General features: G+C 40.2%; 1 protein-coding gene across 4 annotated transcripts; it reads left to right on the top strand.

Annotated features, from left to right (window-relative positions):
• Nucleotides 1–5,593: 5,593 nt before the first annotated feature.
• LOC140782217 (uncharacterized) lies at nt 5,594–16,116 on the top strand. 4 transcript variants are annotated; one of them, XR_012107836.1, is made up of 4 exons: nt 5,594–6,057; nt 6,156–6,248; nt 14,656–14,757; nt 15,924–16,116. XR_012107836.1 is itself a non-coding variant. In XM_073128685.1 (3 exons), the coding sequence occupies exons 1-2, from the start codon at nt 5,719–5,721 to the stop codon at nt 6,234–6,236; spliced, it is 420 nt and encodes a 139-aa protein (XP_072984786.1). In that variant the 5' UTR covers nt 5,594–5,718; the 3' UTR covers nt 6,237–6,248; nt 15,924–16,116. The 4 variants fall into 4 exon arrangements, 3 of the variants coding, with proteins under 3 accessions (XP_072984786.1, XP_072984787.1, XP_072984785.1); XM_073128685.1 differs by lacking the exon at nt 14,656–14,757; XM_073128686.1 differs by lacking the exons at nt 14,656–14,757; nt 15,924–16,116 and adding an exon at nt 6,661–7,003.
• The last annotated feature ends 1,755 nt before the right edge of the window (nt 16,117–17,871 follow it).

The raw sequence follows: 17,871 nt of genomic DNA, 5'->3' as shown, positions 1-17,871 counted from the left end.
GTCGAGATCCCAAAGAAGAGGCATGGCTCAACAGTTGAGGGTGATTAGAAGCGAGGAGAAACCTTGCCAATGGTAGAGGTGGAAGGATGGTGAAGAGGGAGGAGGGAGGAGTCTAGAGAGAAGATAGGAGGCAAGAAATCAAGAATCCAATAGCAATGTAAAGTTGGGTGCCATCCACATATTTATAGAGGCTAGCCAACAAGTCCTAAAATAATATGAAACCCTAACAAACCAACTAAACCAGTATTCCTTATCTTCTCCAAATACCTTTTGGATTAAGCTTTCGTTTTGTCATAGATATATTCAAAATCTGGAGAAGTCATGAATATCAAAGTTGTAGATCTAGAGGTTATCGACCTTATTTAACTAGTTTGATATTATTTGGATATGTGTCGAATATTCTACAAATAGTTTTCCAAAACTGCACAGAGCTAGATTTAGCTAATTAGATAAAATTCTAACTAAGTGTATTAGTCCACCATGCTTCCCCCACTTTGCCCTCAAGGTGAAAAGTCAGGGAAACACTCTAAGATATCAGTCTCCAACTCCCATGAGATGGCTTGTCAAGCCACTCAACTAGAATCTCCATCTCCAATCTGGTACCATGTCATCATCGGCGTCTAGCAAGTACTCGAACTGGCTCTACGATCTCTATCTCCTTCAATTGCTCCAGTAGAACCGATCCAACAATCTCATGATCTCCAATGCACTCTCTCAACAATGAAACATGAAAGATAGGGTGCACTCTTGACCCCTCCGGCAGCTCTAAACGATATGCAACTGGACCAACACGCTCTAATACTCGAATGCATCCGCGGTCCAGCAACAACCCGCCTTGATTCTCCAACTTGGGATGGCGCTCCGGATCATCCATCACCTCCTGCAACAATTTCAAAATATATGGGTCAGATGTGCATGCATACCTCACCTCATCAAGGAAAGGAAAGGTAGGAGATGAATAGGCTGCAAGTTTGGTGGTATCGAGTTGGCGCGATAGTGCATCCGCCGCTTTATTTTCCATTCCCTTGTATTGAATTTCATAATCATACCCCAGCAATTTTATGACCTATCGCTATTGTGCCGGAGTGTGTATCCGCTGTCTCATAAAGTATGGAAGGCTCCTTTGATCAGTTCGGATAATGAATCGTCTACCGATCAAATAAGGTCTCCACCTTGTCACGGCATATAGAATTGCTAGCATCTCTCTCTCATAAGTCGATAATTGGTGAGAATTGTCCGTAGTTTTATGCACATCTGCCGGGTGAACTCTAATTTGATGATACCCGGCCCTCAAGTCAAGCTTACTAAATATAGTCGCCCCTACAAGCTCATCCAGCAACTCCTTAATAATCAGAATAGGTTACCGGTCCTTGACAGTAATAGCGTTTAGTGCTTGATAGTCGACACAAAAACGCCATGTTCTGTCCTTTTTTCACACCAATAGCACGGGGGATGAGTATGAACTATGACTTGGTTGTATGAGGCCTTGCTCTAACATCTCGGCTACCATCTTTGAGATAACTTCTTTTTGTACATGTGGATACCGATATGGCCTCACGTTAGTTGGTGCAGCCCCGGGTACAATCTCTATACGATGGTCTGCCGCTCTCCTCGGTGGCAACTCCTACGGCTCCTCAAACAGTCCAGAAAAGTTATCTAATAAATTAGACAATTCAATTGTAATATCTGAACTCGTAAGAGGCTCATCTCCTGTTGGTCCTAACTGAAGAAGATAAGCCAAATTATATGCACCAAACAGCCCCACCATAGGCTGCATCGCAGGAATCGGCGAAGTCCGTACACCACCAAGCCACACATCTTTGTTTTCTTGTTTATATTTCATCAACATGCTCCGGAAATCAAATGTGACGGGTCCCAAACTTTGTAACCACTGAGCACCAAGGACAACATCCACTCCTCGTAGCGCCAACGAATACAAGTTCACAATAATGTTGTGTCCTTGCACCCGTATACCGACTTAGCAACACAAGCTCTCCGCACTTAGCTTCGTGTCGTCTCCAATAGCAACGTCAAACCCCGTAGTCGATTCGGCATCCAAACCCAATGTCCTCACTAATCTCTCGTCTAGAAAGTTGTGTGTACTCCCTGAATCAATGAGGATGTGCATACAATGCTTTCTAATGAGTCCATCTACTCATAACGTCCTCGGCGCAGAAGTACCCGAATATGCATGCATCGATATTTCAACTTGGATATCTTCCTCAACTCCCTTCTCAACGGTCTCCTCATGGGTCTCCTTTGAACCCTCTCCATCATCATCAATCTCATCATCCTCCTCAGGACCATCGATAAGCATCACACTCCCGATCGGTTTAGAACACTGATGACCGAGGGTGAAACGCTCATCACATCGAAAGCAAAGGCCCTTCGCTCTTCACTCCTCCACCTAGGCAGGTGTGAGAGTTTGAACGGGGGGTCTAGTGCCTCTTCTAACATTGGAAGAAGGTTTCAAAGGTGGTCGTGGTCTAGTAGTAGCAGCCGCTGTTTTTGAAACCGCAAAATTTGCAGCCGGCGTTCTAGGTGCAAACCGCCCCTCTCGGTTGCCCCAATTGGTTTTCGCTGCCATCTTTAGAGCCCTATGTTTTTGTTCCATCCTCACGACCTTCTCAAAAGCCTCCTCAAGAGTAGTAGGGCATAGAGCACAAACATCCGCTTGTATCTCCTCTCGCAACCCTGAAATAAATGTACTCATCAATGTACGTTCTTGCCACGGTGGCTCACAACGATTACTAACTCTTTCAAACTCAGCTTGGTACTCCAATACGGTTGTCCTTTGAACTATCTTTCAAACTCAGCTTGCTTAATGAACCATCTTGCTTATCGGTGTGCTCTTCATAGGTCTCCTTATTGATGTCATCTTCCTTGTTTCAACCATTAATGGAGGTCTGAGGTTCGCCTGCTCTAATACTAATTGATAGGCTCTGATACTAATATTTTTTCGAAACTGCGCAGAGCTGGATTTAGCTAATTAGATAAAATTCTAACCAAGTGTATCATGTGCTCGTTCGAATGTGTGCATACGTTCACAAAGACAGAGAACAGATTTTGCGTGTTCAACAAGCTCGGGCGTGTTCAAATGCGCCGCAGCGAGAATGCTCGGGCGTGTTCAAGCTAGGGATTTATATTATTGTTTGGGTTAAATGGATAGTCTCTAAGTACTGTAGAGTGCACCCTAGTTGGATTATATTATAAATGAATCTTTTTTCTCTCTATCTCCCTTCCTCTCTCTCTCCCTCCTCGAGCCCTAACTTCACATAGAGCCCTAGCCAATATTGGCTAGAAACTTTCCCTCGTCTGTCGTTGCCTTACTTTTTCTAGGAGTGACCCCCTTCTCCCCCCACCCTGTCCGATCTCTTCTCTAATCACACATATCCCTATCACTATATCCATTCCCCTTTCATTCCTTCCACCATTAAAAAGCTTCCTTCAATCCAAATACCCAATCTAAACCTCTCTTGAGTCCGGTTCATAACACATTACCCATTTCATCTATACTTTTGTTTATGCATCTTTATTTCGTGCAATGTTTTCGGCTCTCCGGCATTACTAAGTATCACATACTTATTAAAAGAGTAATTTCTTGATAGTAATGAGATCCTTATAGATCTTCTAAATTATGGTATCAATAGAGGTTGATCTTGAGAGGATTACTCACATCTAGGTTCCTCTTCTTGTTGGCTTAAATCTTTAAGAGGACTTTTATTAAATATTTCATGTTCATCTTTTTAAACATCTCCTTTTTCATCATGAATTACCGAAGGAGAAATATACCTCAAATCAACAAGTTCATCTTCACTAGCTTGTGGCTTCTCAACTTTGTCAACATCTTCAATAGTTTGGTCTTGAAAGAATACAACATCCCGGTTTCTAACTAACTTCTTATTTTTTGGATTCCAAAGTTAATAACCAAACTCTTCACGTCCATAAGACAAGAAGATACATAGCTTTAACTTGGCATCACGTTTGTTTCTTTGACCATTTAGAATATGAACTAAAGCTTTGCACCCAAATATCTTCAAGTGCTTAAAAGAGGCATCTTTATCGGTACACCTTCTCCAAATACTCACTATTCAAAGGCTTTGAAAGTGACCCATTTATCAAATAACATACAGTCCGCATTGCCTCTCCTCAAATTGATTTTGACAATTTGTCATGTGACAACATACATCTCACTTTTCACAAATAGTGTGATTAATCCGCTCTGCCACATAATTATGTTGAATAGTGTTGCTTTCCATCTTCTCACATTGGTAACCATCTAATTATGTTGAGTAGTGTTGCTTTCCATCTAAAAGTGAGACGGACCTCAATTTTCTCCACTATTGTCTATCCGAATACATTTTTAAGACATTCTAGTTTCCCTGTCAACTTTTACGTGAGAGTACTTGAAAGTGCCACATACTTCATTCTTATGCTTCATTGTGTATGCCCACACTTTTCTATAAACATTATCTACAAAAGTAACAAAGTAAAATGCATCACCTATAGATTATTTTCTCATGAAGTATGTGAAAATAAAATTCTACTTTGCTTTCCAATAATATAATGAAAACACCGGTTCAAGAACACATACCTTTGATTGCAATATAATATGAAGTATAAGTTGCTTCTCAATACCATCTTCATAGTTACAAAATCATTTACTAAACTTTATATTTCATTTAATTGATCTGCCATTAGTATGCCTTTCTTATATTTCAAATTAATTAAAAGATCTCTTGAAGACATAGAGTTTATTATTTGCACTTTTCCTAGATTCTTTCGTAATGTGCTAGTTGATGTTTCATTCTTCACATAGTAGCGATATTATCATCCAGCCATTGCTCGTTCAAAAGCTTCCACTTGTCTTTTGGCACGTCCTTTCACATAGCATCATTACCTTCCAATGTAGTATGTATTTCTGTGCAATAGAGTAAGTCTAACATATTCCCTTTTCATGCCCTCCAATTAGCATCATTTAAGCTCATCATTTTACTTGTGTTCATTTCCACAGCTCTCTAAAAATTTTTGTCAAATACCATTCATCAACCAAAGCTCTGATACCACTTGTTAGATATAAGCTTTATTTTCCACCCAACAAATTTATCACAATGACAACCTATAACAATGATATTAATTAAGAAAAATATGCAATCTAACAAGTAAAGATATGCAAGTCACCTAAAAACAAGGGTCTAACCAAGCTACTTATTAGCTAAGTGCAAGTCATCTCATGGGGCTAGTCTAAATTAACTTAGTTAAGTGAAACCCAACATAATACCCAACCCATCTAATCTAACTCAACCATTTATTTAATTTGATAACCTATAAGATAGAGTATATTCCATAATAAAATTAAAAAAATTGTATTTGATCAATTTTCTAATAATTTGAAAAAATAGCTATGTGTTCGCCTCTAATCACATGGTCTCCATCCTTTACCTTGCATTCTGTTCCCATTACCACCCTTTAATCGCCATCTTTTCTGCCCCTCGAGATCTTCTTTCTTATTGGCGGGAGAATAAAGAAACAAAGGCCCATGTGTCCACCATCCATCACTCCACGCGTCAAGCACTGTAAGAAAGAAAGAAAGAGAAAAAGAAAGAAAGTTTAGACAAAGCGAAAGCATCCGCAAACCTCAGTGCCCCATACCAACCTTCCTCTCTTGCTGCTGCTATTTCTTAACCCGAGCAAGCCAATTCTGTTATTTGTGGTTTGATGGAGCCAACGAATGTTGTGGTCGAAGAGCCGATCAAAGAGGAAAAGAAGGAGATTATTTCGAAAGAAGCTGAAGAGCTGACCGTCGAGTTGGTACAGTCGTCGTCGGAGGAGGAGAAGATTGTTGCGGTAGAGAAAGCAGCGACTATGGCGGCAGTCGTGCCAGTTGATCCACCACCTTCTGCGAATCAAGAAGTCGTCGAAACTATCGAGGCGGCCACCGGGACCTTCGAGGCTTCTCTTGATACCGATGCTTTGGCGCACGATATCCAAGTGAGAGCGGTTCGCGAGGGTGGAGAAATTTCTCAGGTTACAGAGGGTCCAGGAGAGACTGCTCAGGTGCTTAAAGATGCGTTTTATCTTTTCTCTTTTCTTTTGTTGTGTAATAATAATAATATATTTATTTCTTTATGTGCTCAATATTGGATGCGACGTAGGCCAGTCATGCAGAGGTTCTAGAGCACCGTTCGTCATGCTGGGATTGCTGCGGATTGGTCGATGTTTTTCGCACAATCTAAAGATATTTTCAGGTGCAAAAGATCTAATTATTCAGAAATTTCCTAGGCAAGTTTTTGATAGAAGGAGAATATGTTGGTCTGTAATGTTCATACATGAGTCTTATATGCTTAACTATCTGCACCTTCTTTATTTGCCCTATTGAAAGTTTGTTTTCTAATAATAGGGGTAGGTGTTAATTGGAATAGGCAGAAACCAGATCTGTGGAAGAAAATAGGATGAGTAATTTAGATTAGTAAGATGTGTTTTTTCGTTCGAATGTTATCTGTATATGATTTGGATTTGTCATGGCTTGTTTTATCAAAGAAAGCTAGTTTTTTTTATCTAACCTATAAGAAGATAATATTTATTTAAAAAGAAAAAATTACCGACTAGTATTGATTTAGAGAAATCAAGCAAATTACTCATGGTACATAACCACTTTAGACGCTGTAATTTGTAAAGAAGGAACGGAAGTGCGCTTGTCCCAAGGAATCAAAAGATTTTTGGAGAATAAAGGCAAAGAAGATCATGGAGGAGATAAAATGGCAATACTTTGATCTGGTCGATGAGTTGTTTGGGATGGAGAAATTGCCTTGAAGGAAGGGCCTAAGAAGTGAGAGAAGCTAAATAGAGACTCTCTCTTTGCGACTCTCGATTTCCAGTCCTCTCCCCCCTCCCTGCTCTAGTAGGGGGTGTAATCAAGTTGAGCTTGATCAAGCTAAGGTTTGATTGAGCTTGAATTAAATTACTTTTGAGCACAATTATAGAATCAAGTTTGGACTAAAAATAATTTCAATTTGAGCCAATTTCTAGCGAATATCGATATCAAGCCAAGCTCGTACTCTAATAAGCCGACCAATAAGTAATTTCAAGTTGAACTAATTTAAGCCTAAATCGAGCATGATATCAAGCCAAGCTCGTATTCTAATGAGCTGACTAATAAGTAATTTCAAGTTAAACTAATTCAAGCCTAAATCGAGCTGGATCATGCTTGATTTAGGGTTTAATCAAGCTTAAAATAAGGCATGGTTCAATGTTAAAGGTATAAGAACTAGTATAGCAATATTATGAGCCTTTATATCTTGATTAAAGGTTTATATTAATCATATGTATTATATATTATATAATATTAAATATTATACTACTATTTTTGAGCCTTCTCAAGTTGAGTTTAATCGAGCCAACACATGATCAAGCTTGCTAAAAAATAATTTTGAAATTGTCCCATAGATCAAGCTTGAATGGGCTCACTTGTGAGCCTGTTCTGTAGATCAAGATTGAGTCAACTCAATTATTTTGATAGCTCTAGCTCTATTAGAGCATATGAAGTGATGCATGGTTTTGTTGTGCCTGCGAGAGACCAAGTCTTGCAACCGCAGCTATCCATGGTAGTTTCTAAGGTGGTTGTAGCTCTCAAAGCTTCCCTTTCATTACCTTGACCTATAATTCTACCAAAAAATAGTGATGAACTGCCTTTATGTGACTTGGATGTTACAATTGAGTCCTCCTATGAAAGTATCACATAAGACCTATGGGTTATGGGACCTATATGATCAAAGCCACTAAATTAGCTAGCCAAAGGTCCGAAACAAGGTTAAAACAAGACTTTTGCGCACGCGAACTTGATGAGTGCATGTCAATTTAAACTAGATTTGGATTATACTAAAATAGGGGTGCAGCCAATCTATGACTCTCTCTTCTCAATTGATGTTGCCCAATGCAGGGGTGCATCTGATCATATCTAGGCCAACCAAAAGAGGCACTTGGACCTAGACTAGAAGCACTGCACATTAAGGCTATCGAGTGTGTGCATCAACTAGGATGGTCTAGTTAGTGGTTCCGACTTAGGTCAGTAGGCCTACGTATAAAGGTTGCAGGTGGCTGGCTATGATAGGGACAACCCTATGAGGGATTAAGTAGAGTTTGGCTTAGAAAATATGGCAAACAAAGTTAGGATGCAGTTGATGCTCACAATTGCTGATATATTTGAGTGGTGTCCTTTTAAAGGTGCATCATTTGCTCTTGAATAATGTATAGGTTATCAACAACACATGCCGTGGCTATTCCTAGGTAGACACAACTCTATAAAAACCTAAAGAAGCACTTAGCTTATGGGAGATAGTGCACATCGCTCAAACAAGGGAATGCTTAATGGAGGATGACATGACTTGGCCTAGTGAAGCCCTAGTACATGAAGATCATTGAGAACGGTGGCTAGGGCTTGGCGAAATCATAAACTAAGGTGGATTTCGTTTGGTCTAGTGTGCGCACACGTATTGACAAATATGAGATTTGGTGCATTTTGACTCAATTGAGTCATGCCCCAATTTGAAATCATGTCTTCTAGAATATTAAGAACCCTATTAATGTTTAAACTAGGGGTCATCTCGGGTCTGGCAAGGTCTAAGCGAAATTTGAATTAGCTAGTGCTCACACTTGAGCTGAACTTTGGTTCATCTATAGAATGCAGTAGGTCAATGTGGAACTAGAAAGGATCAAGAGAGGTCAAACCAAGACTTATCCCAATTGTGCTGGTGGATCGAGGTCAGACACTACTATGAACCCTTGGGTCTCATTTAGATGTGCGGGCAAACTGATTAGTTGGGGCCTAGGATGGCCAATTAAAACTTTGGTGCATTCTAGGCTATGGGTTACGTGTCTAATACATTTAGTTATGATCTTTTCTTATTGTATTAGTTACTTATTTTTATTAAAATAAAATTCTTTTTGGTCACATTCGAATACAGGAGGGGTCGCGTTCGAACACACTTGCGAATGCCTGCATTAGGTTCGCAAATACAGAGAACGCGTAATGCGCATTCGAATGCAGTCGGGCAAGTTCGAATGCTGCGTTCGAACACTTGCATTGCGTTCGCACATATAGAGAATGCCTTTTGTGCGTTCGAACGTGATTGGGTGCGTTCGAATGCGATTGGGTGCGTTCGAACGCGATCACCGAGAATCCTCTAGAATTAGGGTTACTTATTATTTTAGGACTTGTTGGCTAGCCTCTATATATATGCGGATGGCAATCAAATTCATTATGCTATTGAATATTGATTTCTTGCCTTTTTATCATCTTTCTACTCTAATCTCCCTCCTCCCTCTTCACCATACTTCCACCTCTATCGTTGGCAAGGTTTCTCCTAACTTCTAATCTCCCTCGTCTCTCGAGTCCTCCCTCTTCTTTAGGATCTCGGTCATTTCTTCCCCTTTGTCTATATCCCTTAAACAACACTACCCATCCACCTTCATCTCTATACCCATCCATAACCCTAACATCCACTCCACCCGTCACCACCACCATCACCCACATTATTCCGTATTTTTGTCCCAGTTGCAGTTCGAATTTGTGAAAGATGTAAATACGAAAGTTATAGATCGAGAAGTTATAAATTTAATCCACTTAGTTTCATAATTTTCTGACTATAGAAGAATATGTGTAGAATATTTTTCCATAATTACACAGACGGCTTTCTATAATAAATTCAGATCTTAAATGAATTGTTCCGTAACCTATCTTTTGGTACAAGAACCCATCAATTTGGTATCAGAGTTAGGTGAACCTCAAACCTCCATTAATAGTGGAAACAAGGAAGATGACATCAACAAGGAGACTAATGGAGAGCACACCGACAAAGGAAGACTCAACCCACGATAACCCTAATTGTGAGACCGATTCTTTTGGAGCAACAACTATAGGACCGAGTCAACCAATGTCTATGGGTGTGAATATGGGCTTGGTGGATGAGTTTAGGGGCATGTTCCAAACATTGCTGCATAGAGTTGATGCAACACAAAAAGTATCACAATGATCTAAAGGAATATGTCATGAATCGATCGGTATTGTCTTCTCCTCGATGACCAATCGGTGCTTCAAGAAGGACCAGCGGTGGAACCTCATTGATCCGATACCCCACAGGTCCAAGTGTGACATGTGAGTGTCAATGATCCCCTCTTACCCATGCCTATACATCATCCCCCACCTTTGTTACAAAACCCAAGACCGGCGGTGGTGGAACCCGAGAGGCGTGCAACACTGGTGTGTTTCGTCGATGAGGAGGATTGGCACTTTGAGGATGAGGTTGATCCCTTTGGAGATGGTTATGGAAGTTCTCGAGGATTTAGAGAAGGAGATCAACATGCACAAAGATTCAGACCTGAAACAAGGATCTTTCGCGAACCCGACAATGTGATTCAGGGGAGAACCGCACGCTTAGACTTTTCAAAATTCCAAGGCGGTGATCCAACGGATTGGGTATTTCAAATTGAATAATATTTTAATTGTCAAGAGACAGTGGAGGATGCAAAGGTCCAGATGGCAAGCTTTCACCTCCATTGAACGACATTACATTGGTATAGATCGATTATTCGTAGTGGTGGATTTATCGGATGGGCTAATTTTTATAGGAGGATTACACAGAGATTTAGGACAGCGGCATATGAAGATTTTGCTGCCACATTAAGGAAGATAATTCAGAGGACGACTGTATTAGAGTACCAAGCAGAATTTGAAAGAGTTAGTAGTCGTTGTGAGCCACCTTGGCTCGAACCAACATTGATGAGCACATTAATTTCAGGGCTACGAGAGGAGATACAAGCGGATGTTGGTGCTCTATGTCCTACAACTCTTGAGGAGGCCTTTGAGAAGGCCATGAGGATGGAGCAAAAACATAAGGCTCTCAAGATGTTAGTGAAAATAAGTTGGGGCAACCGAGATGGGTGGTTTGCACCTAGAACGTCGGTTGGAAATTCTATAGGTTCAAAGGCAGTGGCTGCGAACACTAGACCATGACCACCTTTGAGACCTTCTTCCAATGTTAGAGAAGGCACAAGACCCCTTTGTTCAAATTTTCACACCTGCCCAGATGGAGGAGCGAAGAACGAAGGGCCTTTACTTTTGATGTGATGAGCGTTTCACACCTGGTCATCAGTGTTCCAAACCGATCGAGAGTGTGATGCTCATCGACGGTCTAGAGGAGGATGATGAGGTTGTTGATGATGGAGAGAGTTGAGAGGAGGTCCACGAGGAGGCCGTTGAGGAGGGCGTAGAGGAAGATATCCAAGTTAAAATATCAATGCATGCATATTCGGGTAATTCCACGCCGAGAACATTATGGGTAGGACTCATTAGAAAGCATTGTGTGTATATCCTCATCGATTCTGGGAGTACACACAACTTTCTAGACGAGAGGTTAGTTAGGAGATTGAATTTGGATGCCGAACCGACCACGGAGTTTGACGTTCCTATTGGAGACGGCAGAAAGCTTAAGGCGAAGAGCTTGTGTCGTCGGGTCGGTATTCGAGTGCAAGGACACAACATCATATTGGACTCGGTGGTTACAAAGCTTAGGACCCATCACATTTGATTTCTGGAGCATGTGGAGAAAATTTAAACAAGGAAATAAAGATGTGCAGCTTGATGGCATTCGGTCTCCATTGATTCCAACGATGCAGCCGATGGTAGGGCTGCCTTGTGCGTATGATTTGGCTTATCTTCTTTAGTTAGGACCAGTAGGAGGTGAGCCTCAAATGAGTTCAGGTACTAAAATTGAATTGTCTAATTTATTAAATAACTTTTCTAAACTATTTGAGGAGCCACAAGAGTTGCCACCAAGGCGAACAGCGAACCACCGCATAGAGATTGTGCTCGAGGCTGCACCGATGAACGTGAGGTCATATCGGTATCCACATGTGCAAAAATATGTTATCTCCAAGATGGTAGCCGAGATGTTGGAGCGAGGCCTCATTCAACCATGTCATTGCTCATACTCATCCCCCGTGCTATTGGTGCGAAAGAAGGATGGAATATGACATTTTTGTGTCGACTATTAAGCACTAAACGCTATTATCGTCAAAGACCAGTATACTATTCCGGTTATAGAGGATCTGCTGGATGAGCTTGCATGGGTGACCATATTCAGTAAGCTTGACTTGAGGGCTAGGTATCATCAAATTAGAGTTCACCCAGCGGATGTGTAATAAATTTTTTTTAATAATAATAATAATAATAATTACTATAATAAATAATGATAATATATAAATTTAAAAAAAGAGACAAAAAGAAAGAAATAAAAAAAATAAAAAATATATATATTGGTGTTGCATGGCACGAGCTCGTGCCATGCAACATGGGCGCGTGTTGGGGGCGCCACGTGCGCTCACAACTGCCGGCCCGGCCAACCGGGCCGGACCAAGTAGCTGCGGTGGGCCCCGCCGCCGCCCTTCCCCCTCCTCCACCGCCTTCCCTCTCTCTTTATATATATCTTTCTCTCTTTCTCTCTCACATATTCTCTCTCTCTCTCTCTCTCCTCACATATTTTCTTGCTGACGCCTGTCTACTGCCGCCGCAACACCACCCTCACCGCCTCTCTCTTTCTCCCTCTAAATCTCTCTCTCTCTTTCGATCTCTCTCTCTCTCTCGAGTTCTCTCTTTCTCTCCTTCCCTTGCCGACGTTGGCCTACCGCCGCCGTCGTCGCCACCGCACCACCTTCTCTTTCTCTAACTCCCTCATTCTCTCTCTTACCCTCCTCTCTCTCTCTCTATCACCTCTCTCTTTCTCACCACCTTCTCTCTCTCTAACTCCCTCGTTCTTTCTCTACCCTCCTCTCTTTCTCTCTCTCTAGCACTTCTCTCTTTCTCTCCTCGCCGACGGCTTCTCGTTGTCGCCGTCGTCACCGCCGCACCACCTTCTCTCTCTCTCTCTTACCCTCCTCTCTCTCTCTATCACCTCTCTCTCTTGAGCTCTCTCCCTTCTTTTATCAACGCCAGCTACCGCTGTCGCTGTCGCCGTCGCCGCCACCACCGCTGCAGCCTAGGTGAGCCTCCCTTCCTCTCCTTCTCTTCTTCTTCTTCTTCTTTCTTCTTTCTTTCTTTCTCTTCTTCTTCCTCTCTTCTTCTCCATTCTTGGCCCTCCTCCTCCTCTTGTTGTGTAGCAGACAGTGTTGGAAGAGGACTATTATTATATTTTTTTATATAATTACTTCCTAATGATAAGTAACATAGTCTATTTAGGTAATTAATTATTTTGATAATTATAACTAATATAATTTTACTGAGCATTTTAGTATAATAATTTATTAATTACAATTATAAATATTGCCTTTAAATTTATTTAGAGTTTTAGTTATTATTTATTAGTGAACATATGTAGTCTTATATTTATATTTAACTTATATTATATATGTCTATTTTTAGTATATTAGTATTGTTTAATAGTTTGTATAAAATGGAATATTAGAATTGCAGATTATTTTTGTATAATAGGATAATGATTATTTTATGTATAATATAGGATTAGTTAAATAAGAGTAACTATTACAAAATAACTAATAATAATATTATTCTATAATTATATTTTTATTAAATTATATATATAGTCGTCTTGGTTATTTATAAAAGGGATTTTTATAAATCACACCCTACATTTTGCCTATTTTGTGATTTGCACCCCGTCTTTGGGGATTTTATAACGCGACCCTTCCTTTTTATAGTAATGTTCATTTAACACCCTGAGTTAACTTAACCTAACTATAATCAAACAGAACGATATCAGAAAGAGAATATTCTGTTATAATCTATTATATAATTTATAATATTCTTAAATTACCCTTGTACTCATCTCTAATTTTTTTCATAACTTAAGCCTCTATAATTTATTATCTCATAGCTCCCCAAACTATGAAGAACATCCCTAAATGCCAAGCTGACCTCAAAGCTTCCAAACCCCAAGCAGTAGCTCCCCAAACACCAAGCCATCGGAGTTGAAGGAGCTTGTAGTCAGAAGGTTGCAGCTTGGAATTAGAGCTTCCCAAAGCCTACATCACTAAAACACCAAGCAGTCGAAGGTTGAAGGAGGTTGCCTTCCGAAGTTGCCCAAACGACAAGAGCTTCTCCAAGCCTACATCACTCCTCCTAAGTTGGGATTTTGGGGTTACTTTCTGTAATCATTTTTGGTTGAATGCCATTTTGGGGTTTTAGGGTTTAAAGACAACTCAACCCCATTTTGGGATTTTAGAGTTTAAAGATGATTTCTTAAGGGTATTTTAGTAATTTTTGAACTAGAGTCACATAAACTATATAACATGGTTAATGTCAGTTAGCTAAAGTAACGTTAGGGTGTTAAATGAATATTACAGGAAAAATGAGGGGTCGCGTTATAAAATCCCCAAAGACGGGGTGCGAATCATAAAATAGGCAAAATATAGGGTGTGATTTGTAAAAATCCCTTTATAAAAAGGAGATAAATTACTATATACTTATTTCTATAATTACCAAATGAGGATTTTATTAAATAAATATAAATAGCATATTAATATTGCCACAATTAAATTTATCCTATAAATCTAAGCAATATTAACCTAATAAAATATCATATTTTACTCGAACGAATTATAATCAGATAAACAACTAACTTTATGTTACTTAAACATTTTCAGACTCTAAACCCCCTTATTTGAGACCCCGAGGATCTCACCAACGTCGAGTGGCGGTTGATTGATGGACCCGAGCGATATGTGTGTTGAGTCTTCTGATAAGATGTGAGTAGTCTTATCCCTTAGACGTATTTCTCAAATTAGGTTATATTATATATTATGTACATGCATGTTTTGGCCTCCAGCATGATTATATGACTTTATCTAGAGATGATTACAGTCGAGCATATTTTATCACGCATCTGATTAGGGATCATGAGAGATGATTCTATTGCTATGATTGTTTACCGAGTTGATCTGTAGCATGAGTATGCATGTAATAGATTAGCATGAGTATGCATGTGTTGACGATACAGTTGGAGACTACATTACATCATTTGCTCTTGATTCCTATTCCACCTAAATTCCTGTTATGCATTGACTTGTTATCGTACTGGATATATGCATTTGATATGTCATTTAGAAGGAAAGTATGAAATGTGATTGATATGATAGTTGATAGAAAGCGTGAGGATACCTGAGTGGGTGCGAGGGTTAGGACGCGCTTGGTAGATGATTGATTGCTCGACATAGTCGCGATCCTGTTGGCCTGCGCAGTAGACATTCGGACACATGCCGTTCGCTAGGGCATATGTGGCGAGTTATCCTCACGAGATTTCTATCAACTATGAGGATGCCCAGTCTGGATAGATGTTGATACCCTTAGCGGATGGCAGGGTATGATTATATTTGAGATACTCCTTGCGGATGGCAGAGTATGCTCTAAGCCTTCGGGCATGATGTTGAGACCGGATACCGAGTGTTGACTGTGCACAGTGGTCTAGTATGATGATATTATACCGAGATGTCGGTGATGATTGATGATTGTGATGTTGAGAAATGCATATGATTTTATTATTATTTGGTTACCTGATTATCGAGTGATCAATATGCATTATATATGGTTGCATTTGATATCATAGCATGGTCATGGCCGGCATGCATGATGTGTCATATTTGAGAGAGAGTTATGATGATGGTATGACATGGAGATTTATTTATACATTGTCGAGGATTATATATTCTACCAGTTATGACATGACATGTTATCTATTCTTCATTTATGTATTATTGAGGAACATTCATATACTCATTCATGACGCGATGCTCTTTCTGATTCAAATTATCCAATACATGATTTACTCTCTATTTGATATCACTGATTCAGGGTAAGGTCTATTGACTGAGCCTTTTGCTCATGACTCTCTTTATTTCTTTTCTAACCCCCTCAGATACGTGGTATGTGATAGCGATTTGAGATATCTTGAGAAGATATTTTAGAGCGATGATGACGTGAGCTATAGATGCGAGACGGTATAGATGATAGTTTATATAGGAATTGAGTTGTACCAGTATTTGATATTTGTACTCTATTGTATTAGACGATGAATTGTATAATACAGGTCGAATCATAGTGTACTCTTATATTAGTCATTTTAGTTGTATCTTGATAGTTTGTTGTGGCTTGTATGGGTCCTGCCAAATTATGTAGTGGTTTAATGTATATTATTGTGGACTAGGATATTCATATGTTAACAGGTTTATTTGGTTAATAATATGATTTAATTAGTGATGGGTTATGTGATCACGGATATGTTAGCAGGTAGTATTTGATGATGTCATGATTGTATATGTACAGGAGAGTATCTGTGTGTGACGAGCCCCGCCCGTCCTGTCGCGTGCGTCGCGCGTGCCGTGTGGGCGCATGGGCGTGCACGTGCCGTGCCGGGCGGGGGGCATTACAGGATGTGCACAAAATTGCATTTCGGACTCCGGACGGGCATTACGAGTTCCAGGTGATGCCTTTTGGTCTCACCAATCCTCCAGCTACCTTTCAAGGCCTCATGAATGATATATTTCGGCTTCTATTGTGAAAGTATGTCTTGGTACTTTTGGACGACATTTGGGTGTATAGTAGGATTGAATTGGAGGTGTTGGATGATCCAAAGCGCCATTTAGAGTTTGAGAACCGAGGCAGTTTGCTACTGGACCGCGGATGCATTCGAGTGCCCGCAAATGATAGATTGTGGCAGAAATTGTTAGAGCACTTCCACCAAACTCCAAATGCTAGCCATGAGGGTGTCTTGAGGACTTATAAGAGAATATCTTAGAGTTTCACATAGCTATGATTGAGACGAGATGTGAGGAGTTTTATCCGTGCTTGCGAAGTTTGTCAAAAGGCTAAGGCAACCACATTGAAATTGGTCAGATTACTACAGCCTTTACTTATACTGAATTGTGTTTGGAAAGACATTTCTATAGATTTCATAGAGAGTCTTCTGCTGGTACTTGGTTATTTTGTTATTTTTATGGTAGTTGACATATTGAGCAAGTATGCGCATTTTTCTGCATTGTCACATCCATTTTCAGCCAAGTCAATGGCTGAAATTTTTGTGAGAGATGTTGGTCGGTTACATGGCATGCCATGCACGATTGTCTCCGATCATGATCGTGTATTTATGAGCGACTTCTGGATTGAGTTTTTCAGATTGTAGGGGACTCGATTGAACTTCAGTTCGGCCTACCATCCACAGACGAACGGTCAAATTGAGGTGGTCAATCAAGGCATTGAGCAATACTTGAGATTCTTTGTTGGACAGATGCCAAGACGATGGCTGGAGTTTTTACCATGGGCGGAGTGGTCTTACAACACCGTCTACCAAAGCAGCATTGACATGACTCCATTTGAGGCAGTGTATGGATGCATGGCTCCGACATTACGCGCTTATGATCTAGTGGCATCTACAGATTGGATAGAGGTGGACTTAGCTTTGATGGATAGAGACGCCACATTAAGGAGGTTGGGTGCTCATCTTAAACTTGCTCAAAACCACATGAAGCAAGTTTATGATTGTAGCCATCGAGAGCAGGAGTTCGACATTAGTAGTTGGGTGTTTGTGAGAGTACAACCGTATCGACCGGTGACTTTGCGTTCGTTGCGTAACCAAAAGTTAGCATATCGCTACTTTGGTCTATTTCGGGTGTTAGAGCGTATTTTTGTACTAGTTGTAGTTCGAATCTGTGAAAGACATAAATACGAAAGTTGTAGATCAGGAAGTTAAAAATGTAATCTAATTAGTTTTATAATTTTCTGACTACAGGAGAATAGTTGGAGAATATTTTTCCACGGTTGTGCAAACTGCTTTCTACAATAAATTCAAATATGCTTTCTGGAATTGT

The sequence above is a fragment of the Typha latifolia genome, chromosome 2 (assembly GCF_019914945.1).
Source record: "Typha latifolia isolate L0001 chromosome 2, TyphaL0001v2, whole genome shotgun sequence".
Classification (NCBI taxonomy): Eukaryota; Viridiplantae; Streptophyta; class Magnoliopsida; order Poales; family Typhaceae; genus Typha; species Typha latifolia.
The sequence above is the reverse complement of the archived record's forward strand: the minus strand, read 5'-3'. Positions and strand labels throughout refer to the sequence as shown.

Bases quoted from the DNA above. Each gene is read 5' to 3' on its own strand.
- LOC140782217 (XM_073128685.1), top strand. From the start codon at position 5,719: ATGGAGCCAACGAATGTTGTGGTCGAAGAGCCGATCAAAGAGGAAAAG. The intron at 6,058-6,155 runs GTGCTTAAAGAT...GATGCGACGTAG, and splicing joins GTCCAGGAGAGACTGCTCAG to GCCAGTCATGCAGAGGTTCT.